The following is a 9,784-nucleotide window of genomic DNA, read 5'->3' on the forward strand; positions in this document are numbered from 1 at the left end:
CATAGTCAGTCTCTGAACTACTCAGACTGTTGCATGGTCACAGATAGTAATAATGATCCTTACATTTAAATGTTACATTTGGACAGCCATCCAAAGGCATGAATTCAAATGTTTGGAATTTCATTTCAGATGCAGAATAAGTCTAGCTTGTAAACCCTTTACTTTTATCAAAGTGCATTTCAGTTCTGTTGTTTGTCCTTACAAAAAATAAATAAAATTCACAGTGGTTTTTTTTTTCCAATGCGCAAATGAATAAATAACACTGTGAAAGAATATTATTTACAAATTAGTTGTAATTATGGCATATGTTATGCTATTAAACCTTTCTTGTTTTCACAGTCTCATGTCCATTAGGATTATCAAGAACTTGGTCAATACTATATTCTTTATTCATTGTGGTTCGGTTTCATTTGTTGCTTTTGTGACATATTTTGGAACTAACTCATGGGTAGGAGACCTTGGTAAGTTTTATTTCTTCACAAATATTTTGTTTTGGGAAAGGATGTGTACAAAGACAATTGAGTTATGTGGCAATATTCAATGCAATCGCTGTACTCAGATATAAAAAAGGAAGTCTCAGGTTAAATCACTTTATAGCTTGCATAGCTGTTATATATATATATATATATATATATATATATATATATATATATATATATATATATATATAGTACTACTCCACATTGGTGTTGAGGGAGATTATTGCATGATTAATGCAACTTTTTTCTTTTTTTCTGTTAAATGTACTAATTACATCATTTTGAACAGATCTGTACCAAACCCATTAAGATGCAATAATTGGCATCAGTCAATGACCAAAAAAATTATAATTCATAAATCATAATTTCTAGGCAATATCAAGTTATCTCATCTGCAGTTCACATAAAGTGTGAATTATATATTATATTTTTATTTGTAATACCAGTGGAGTACATCTGTGCAGAGAGAGCCCATGTGTTTTCGATTATCTGCACTTTAATCTGTATAAACTGTAATTAATTAATATTTCATCATGTGATGTGTTTTACAGTGCAGTCCATAAGTATTTGGAAAGAGTTTGTTGTTTTTCTCTAGTCTGCAAATGCATATGTATAGGTTTAACAGAAATTAAAAAGTATTATATATATTAATTAGTATATGTTATATATTTATTTACAACATCCATTTTAAATAAATACATAAATATATATTCACACTTATTACTATTCTTATTATTACTCAGATCAAGCAAATGTTTCCACAACTAAACCTAGCTTCCTAGTTTCCATAACTAATAATTGGGTGTAGACCAATGCCCAGAAAAAAATCACATGGCAATGAATTTTACACTGTTGAGCTTGGATAGGTATTGTGTGCTATTACTTTAAAATTACTGCAAGGTGAATGTTTCTGTACGTAAAGTTTGCTGTTCTTGGTCATTTCTTTCAGACTTGATCAACAAAAGGGTTACCCCCCCCCCCCATTCAAATTGTTTTTCAAAGATTGTCAATTAGGCTACCCTTTAGAGTACTACCTCCTTGTAGAGAACTTTCCTGATTAGTAAATAACAGGAACATGTTTACATTTTTTGGTGATTACAAAGATTAGGACAGTAAAGCTGGGTCAGGTGACAAGCACAAATAACAATCCATAACTCTTCTGATGATGTCAATAAGTGTTGGGGATATAGCAAAGCATTTTAATTTCTGTACAAAGTTCAGTTGACCTTTAGACTAGACTAAGAAGCAACATTATTTGGGGGTTTGTAAATAGTTATAAATACCAGCTTGAAGACCTGTGACCCTTTTTTGCCTTGCAGAGATTTATTTCTTCCCTGACATTTATAGATATGCTGTATATTGGGCACTGTCAACTTATACAACTACGGGATATGGAGATGTCACAGCATACACCATTGGAGAAGTTATTTTTTCCATACTTATAATAATAATGTCTACAGTTCAAGTACATTACAACATGGGACTTATCTCATCTACACAAACAAACAAGGAATCTCTCAAAGTTGCCTATGAAGAGAAGCTACAGGTAATGGCCAATATTTAGTATAACTATATATGCTTACAACTTTTTAAGAAGTCACTGATAACTTTCTTACAATGTACATTATCCTTAATTTCAGACTATCCAAACTTATATGATGGATCAGAATATTCCATCTCCACTCCAAAATCGTGTGATCCAGTTCTACAATTACAGATGGACACACACAAAAGGAATAGACTCAGAAGATTTGTTTAAAGATCTTCCACATTCCATGAAAGCTCAAATCTTTTCAAGGTATTACAAAATAAATTAAACCACTCTTGGTTTAAAACTGGCAGTCTTCCAAAACAACATTTCCTTTGACGAGCATATTTCAAGTATTATTTTGAAATAGGGCATGGAGATTTATTTCATATTAATTTAAAGTGCTTTTAAGATGCTTTAGGGATTGAAAGAAGTTTTTAGTCATAAGCTAATATATGATGCATTTGGTTTCCAGTGTTGACAATGATGTAAAACAACATTGGGTTGTGTCAATATTACCATTAGCTTACTAACTTACTATCAGGTTCCATGTTACTATCAGTATAATTTCTGTAAAAATCAACCATTATGGAAAAGGAAAGTTTTAAATAATTGAATATACACAACTTATCCCAAATGTATTTGGTCAACCAAGACATGTTTGGTGTCCACATTTTGCTTGTTTTTAGTCATCTCCCATTGACTATATTTTGGGTAACTGGAAAATTTGAAAACAAATTTGTAAATAATATATATATATTTTAATTTTTATTGCCTAAACCAAGGTCATTTACCATGTACTTTTACTTTTAGCCCCCCTTTCTAATACTCAGTGTTTCTGGATTGTTGTTTCAACATTTCTAGAGTTCTAGAGCAAATCCTCAGTACTTTTCAAGTGGTGTTCATTTGGGTCCAGGGGATCAATTTACCTAATCCATTTTTAAGATGATGTTCAGTGATGTATAGATTATGAGTAACATTAGCTCTGAAAGCATTTTTAAAATCTTATTATGTCTTTTTGCTCCTGGGAAATTGCCATTTACTTTTGCCATTATTAGCTGAAATTCAATATTCAATTGGTCTTCAAACATAGAATCAGCATTTTGTTGAAACATCCTTTTAAACAAATAATGATTTTATAAAGAAAGAAATTTGTTTGTATTCTCTGATTTGAGGCATTGTTTTAATTTGGTTTTATTTTAGAATCAGCATTAATCTTCTTAAGAAACACCAGCTGTTCAGTCACCTCTCAGAAACCTTTTTACGGCATCTTTCAACTAAAATGCTTCTTAGAACTTACACATCAGGTAAGAACCCAAGCATATAATATCCCACATATATAATTTGCCTCAGCAAAAAAGAAGTGAAAGTTTGGTGAGTCAAAATCTGAAATATCTGTGTCTAGTCTCTGCATATTTGTAAAACAAAATGACACTTATCTCTCCATACCTACTCTTTTACCTAAATTTGCACAGATGTGAATTAAAGCAGTTAGTGGAAACAGATTGAAGTGTATATTGTGCAGTGACCAAGTCATTAGATTTTACCAAATGAAGTTTCATTTACTTCTTTAGATCAAACTGTTTCGAAATGTTTTTTACATTTTTGGTTGGTTGATGATAGGGGGTTGAAACTAAAAGCATCCTTTATTCAATATATGGCAATCGCCAACCTCAAATCTGCAAACTAATGTACTGATTGAGGTTTTCTAGAGACTTTCTGACATGCCGTCCTACTCTACTATAAAATTAAACAAAAATTGCCATGTATTATAGTGTCAAATAGTTCACGGAGAGAAAAATAAACCAATTTTTGATGATATTGCCAAATGCCAAAGTTGGAGCAAAGGTGTTAACAAGACCATGGACATAAGCACATTTCTCAAGCTCCATACATACTAATGAAATTTTATGTCACTCTGGATGAGAGTCTGTCAAATGCAGTAAATAAAATGCTTTGGCCATCAATATTTATTTCCTACACCAGTATAATTTGTTTTATATTAAAAAATGGCTGTTTAGGTCTGATGTATTTGGGATATTACAATTAACTTCGTGTTTTCATGATGCAAATACACAGATTTTACCAGCAGATGTCCCTGGAGCATGTTTTTTAATGTTTGTTTCAGTTGAGTTACAATTTCAGAAAGATGTGAGTGATATATCAAGAAGATTATGAGGTGTACAGTGGTTCTTTCATTAAACCTTTTATTAAAGTTTTTATATTTTAAAAGTTTCTATATTTCTGCATAAATTTGACCTAAAACTTCAAATTGTCACACAAGTCCTAAAATTGATAGAGAACCAAATCAAATAAATGAGATAAAAAAAATATCAGATGTTGTCATTTATTTATTGAGGAACATCTAGTATTACATATCTGTGAGTGGCATCTAGTATTACATATCTGTGAGTGAACCTTTTCTTTCAGTATCTGGTGGAATCCCTTTGTGCAGTAATATTTGCAACTAAACGTTTCCTGTAATTGTTGATTAATCCGGCACATCATCTTGAAGGAATTTTAGCCCAATCTTCCATATAAATTTCAGACTGTCTTATAAAACAGCTTGCAAAGCTTACAAAACAGCTTCAACTCAGTTATGTTGGTTGGTTTCCTCCCATGAACTGCTTGCTTCAGGTCCTTTGACTTGGCCATTCCAAAACTTTAAATTTATTCTTCTTTAACCATTTTTTAGTGGAATGATTTATGTGATAAGAGCCATTGTCTTACTGCGTTTCTCTTGAGATTTAGCTCACGGACAGATGGCCTGACATTTTTCTTTAGAATTTGCTGGTATCATTCGGAATTCATTGTTCCATGAAACTGTCAAGCTCTCCTGGCCTAGATGCAGCAAAACAGCCCAAGCCATGATACTATCACCACCATGATTCACAGAAGGGATGAGGTTTTTATGCTGGAATGCAGTGTTTTCCTTTCTCCATACATAACACTTCTCATTTAAACCAAATATATCTATTTTTGCTTAGAAGTTACCTGCCATTCCTTTGTGTCCTCCTACGGCTATTACACACCTTGCTCTTGAAGTGATCCTGGGGAAGGTAATAATGGTCTTGAATTTCCTACATTTGTACACAATCTGTCTGACTCTGGATTGGTGGAGTCCAAACTCTTTAGGGATGGTTTTGTAACCTTTTCTAGCCTGATGGATGCATCAACAAGTCATCTTCTGAGGTCCTCAGAAATGTTTTTGTTTGTGCCATGATACAGTTCCACAAAGATGTAAAGATTTTGCTAGATCCTAAATAAAACAGGATGCCCACTCACTCATTTCCTTCCTATTGACTGACAAAACCTGACTCAAGTTTCATCTTCAGTTTATCTGCTAATCCTAAATGTTTACATACTTTTTCCATTCACAGATATGTAATATTGGATAATTTTCCTCAATATTTAAATGACAGAGTCTAATATGTTTGTCTCATTTGTTTGATTTGGTTCTATTTATCTACTTTTAGGTCAAATTTATGCAGAAATATAGAAAGTTCTAAAGGATTCACAAACTTTCAAGCACCACTGTAAATCTAATAAACAATATAGTAAAAATTGCAATATAGTATACAATGTTTCCAGAGAAACGGGACATTTCAGACATAGGTCCTTCATCAGCTGTGCATATATCAACTGGTGGTGACTGTCACGGAACGCTCGCCTCCCGCGAAGCACGTGGTTTGGCCAGCCACATGCAATAGGAGGATCATGTTCGTAGCCACACCTGCACACACCTGTATTGTGTTAGTCTTTGTGTATTTAAACTTGTCGTTGTGTGCAATGTTGTCGGTTATTGTTGGCGTAATGTGTGAACGTTAAATGTTTTTCTTGCCGTTGTTAAATGTAATCGTGTTTGTTCAGTGGTAACCGTGTTGTGTTCATTGTTTGTAACACATGTGAGTGCCGTCATCTTTATGTTTCAATTAAATGTTCGTCCATGTCGAAGAGAGTCTGTGCGTCCTGCCCCTCGCCCTGCAACACCCAGGCCACCACACGTTACAGTGGCAAGCCACGTTACACTCAGCCCAATATCAGTTTGGCCAGATCCTCACCAAAAAAAGGTTTAAGTATAATCAATAGCACATTAGTAGCTCCTTAAATGTATGAATTCATCTTCATTTATCTGAATGCAAAATTGAGTTTGACACCCAGACTAAATGATCACACTGTAATAAATGTTGGATTACAAAAGACAAAGAAGTAAAAAAAAAAAAAAACCCACACATTTTTGAAATTCTTCTTTTGAAAAAAGATATGCTTACATCATTAAATTCTTATCTTAGCTTGCTAATGAATGCCAGTATGTTCCCTGAGTTTATTGCCCTATTTTGGCCCCTAGTACAGTAACAGTGAGTAGCTATTTTTCCATTTTAATGCAGGATCTTTCAATTCAGTTACAGTCTACAATATGATTTAAATTTAAATATATGATAGATTCATTTGGCTGGATTAGAATCATAACTGGGCCTTACCCAGCCTCCAGGCCATATGTTTGTGTCTCAGTCATCCACCTTGTTCACCTGTATCTGCCTTGCTTTAGTCTGTCTTTGGTTCCATGTTTCTTTTGCCATGTCTTTAGCACCTCCCAGTAATTGTCGCAGGCATTTTGTCTTTTAGACTCTTGTTACATTTGTTGTTTTGGTCCTCAGTTTATTCAATGTGAGCTGCAATAAAAGCCACTCGCACTTGTATCCCCCTCCCATGCCTCTCTGTATCACATCATATTTGATGCCCCTGGCCTGGTTTAGAAGATATTTGGAAGGAATTAGGTAAATTAAAGATGTTTGACAATGCCTCTGCTAGATCTAGACCACCTGCAACTAAAGGGAGATGAAAAGCAAGAGAACAGAGGGGAGAAAATAGAGAAACAACCAGCATGCTTAGTCACCTATTTGTGGAGTGTATTGGATGTCAATAATTTAGTTGCAGTTTAGCTATGGGTTCAGATAAACTGAAAATTTCAGGAGCAGTAACATTCAGCTGGGAATGAAGCTCAATATGAATGCTCTGTAAAAACAAGATGTGAACCTTCCAAATATATTTGAGATTAGAGAGATGAATATACACGATAAAGAGAATCAAAATCTGTTTTTTGACCAAGTATGCAACGCACAGTAGGAATTGTCTGTGGATGGAATGATTTTAAAAACAGTAACTTGTTGCTAGAGAAGCAGCGATGGTTCTGAAATTCCTGATGATTCTCTGGTACAATCCAGCCATAGTGTTTAGCAAGGTAGACATAGTGGCCAGAGGATGAAAAACAGTCTAAGCAGAACATTGTTGAACAGCTGCTGTTTCCTTATCTGAAATCAGAGATTTTGTGTCATTTTAATGTTTACTGATGTAATTAGTTTGTAACTCTTTCAGGTCAGCATATTAAAAGAAGGGGAGACAGGGGCACCGGTATGTATCTGATACTAATTGGCAAGGTTAAAGTGCACTCGTGCAGACCTGGAGGAGAAGTCATTGAATTTGTTTCTGCTGGAGCAGCCATGGATGTTCATTTATTATTTAAGCATGGACTCTGCAGGGATACAGCCATTGCAGTAAACTATGTGGATATATTTTTCCTCTCCAAACAATCATTTGATGAAATAGGGTCATACTATCCAAATGCCATGGACAAACTGGTAAAAAGAAGTTCAAATATTCTAAATTTGTAATAGATGTCTATTAACAAACAAAAACGTGTTAGTGTTACTTTAAATTGTTGTTGAAATTATTTATGTTACTAACAGACATTTTAATGCAAAAACAGTTAATGTGAATACAGATGTCTCCTATATGTAAAACATTAGTGATTTTGCCTTTGTAACTTTTCACATAACAGAATATGGACCATCTTGTACAGAATTCATCTGAGTGATTTTGGTCAACTCATGCATGTAGCTCTGTTGGCAAACTTTATTTATTATTAATATTTATTATTAAAGTTTAATATTAATTTAAATACTTGTTATTATTGATATTGTTACTGATTTTCATGTTTATTCATGGATGATATGTCAATATTAAATGTACCTAAATACCTAAATAAACATGTAAACATTTTATTTAACTTTAATTGACTGTGCACAAAATGTCTATGCTTTTGTGAAATTTAAAAATAAATTGATCGATTTACTTTTTCATTTTCCATATCCCAGCATTATCACAGAAGCAACATTACAATAAAAACCTACTGATAAAACCTTACTCATTTAAAACCTTACTCAATTAAAGGAGCAATAAGTCAGTGATTCTTCTTCACGTTATGAAATAGCCATTATATGGACACCTGCTTCACAGAAGGGATGAGGTTTTTATGCTGGAATGCAGTGTTTTCCTTTCTCCAAACATAACACTTATCATTTAAACCAAATATATCTATTTTTGCTTAGAAGTTTCCTGCCGTTCCTTTGTGTCCTCCTACGCCTATTACACACCTTGCTCTTGAAGTGATCCTGGGGAGGGTAATAATGGTCTTGAATTTCCTACATTTGTACACAATCTGTCTGACTGTGGATTGGTGGAGTCCAAACTCTTTAGGGATGGTTTTGTAACCTTTTCTAGCCTGATGGATGCATCAACAAGTCATCTTCTGAGGTCCTCAGAAATGTTTTTGTTTGTGCCATGATACAGTTCCACAAAGATGTGAAGATTTTGCTAGATCCTAAATAAAACAGGATGCCCACTCACTCATTTCCTTCCTATTGACTGACAAAACCTGACTCAAGTTTCATCTTCAGTTTATCTGCTAATCCTAAATGTTCACATACTTTTTCCATTCACAGATATGTAATATTGGATAATTTTCCTCAATATTTAAATGACAGAGTCTAATATGTTTGTCTCATTTGTTTGATTTGGTTCTATTTATCTGCTTTTAGGTCAAATTTATGCAGAAATATAGAAAGTTCTAAAGGATTCACAAACTTTCAAGCACCACTGTAAATGTAATAAACAATATAGTAAAAATTGCAATATAGTATACAATGTTTCCAGAGAAACGGGACATTTCAGACATAGGTCCTTCATCAGCTGTGCATATATCAACTGGTGGTGACTGTCACGGAACGCTCGCCTCCCGCGAGGCACGTGGTTTGGCCAGCCATTATATGGACACCTGCATAGCCTGCATGTATTAGAGATTCTGTACTAAACATGGCCATCTCCATGTAGGTGGCCCACTCTCTGGAACATAAACTGGTTCAATCAGGGACTACATAGCAATCTGATTCTTTATCTTATGTACTTTATAGAAAAATGTAAAAATAATAAATAATCATAAATTTTGTTTGCTACTTGGCGGTAAAATTACTGACTGCTCCATCATGTACATGCATAAGATGGAATAAAAAAAAAATTTAAAATGAAAGAAAAATGGAATATCCAATTTTATATCAACGTTTTTTTCACCATTTCTTAAGACATCTGTGACAAAGTACAAAATTTTCCAAGCAAAGGGCTATAATATATACAGATTAGACAAACTAAATGTACCCCACACATTCAGATCATTTCAAATTCTCCATCCTTTCAGAAATAAACTTATAATTTAAAATGCCAGGAAACGCAGAAATGTCCCTTCAGCCCAGACAGAAATGCTTACAGGTTAGCATTTTTTTTTTTTTTTTTGCGAGACCCATCAAACAATAGAATCCGTTTGCACTCATGTTAGCCTTTAACAAAAGTCACTCATTACAACAGGATGAAGTACTTATTTCTCTGGGCCATGTGGCATAGTATAGCACATGCCCAGTCTGTATTTTTGCTTTTGTAGGAATGG

At 33.8% G+C, this 9,784-nt stretch overlaps 1 protein-coding gene across 1 annotated transcript in view; it reads left to right on the forward strand.

Annotated features, from left to right (window-relative positions):
• cngk (cyclic nucleotide-gated potassium channel) overlaps positions 1–8,038 on the forward strand; it is a 67,708-nt gene extending 59,670 nt beyond the window's left edge. Inside the window, exons 38-42 of the mRNA XM_081719024.1 lie at positions 340–461; positions 1,799–2,025; positions 2,120–2,277; positions 3,211–3,314; positions 7,384–8,038. Of these exons, the coding sequence (XP_081575150.1) occupies positions 340–461; positions 1,799–2,025; positions 2,120–2,277; positions 3,211–3,314; positions 7,384–7,679 (907 nt within the window). The 3' untranslated portion in view covers positions 7,680–8,038. The remainder of the gene's footprint in view (positions 1–339; positions 462–1,798; positions 2,026–2,119; positions 2,278–3,210; positions 3,315–7,383) is intronic.
• The last annotated feature ends 1,746 nt before the right edge of the window (positions 8,039–9,784 follow it).

This window comes from Electrophorus electricus, chromosome 8 (assembly GCF_041902795.1).
Source record: "Electrophorus electricus isolate QZ-2024a chromosome 8, ASM4190279v1, whole genome shotgun sequence".
Taxonomy (NCBI): Eukaryota; Metazoa; Chordata; class Actinopteri; order Gymnotiformes; family Gymnotidae; genus Electrophorus; species Electrophorus electricus.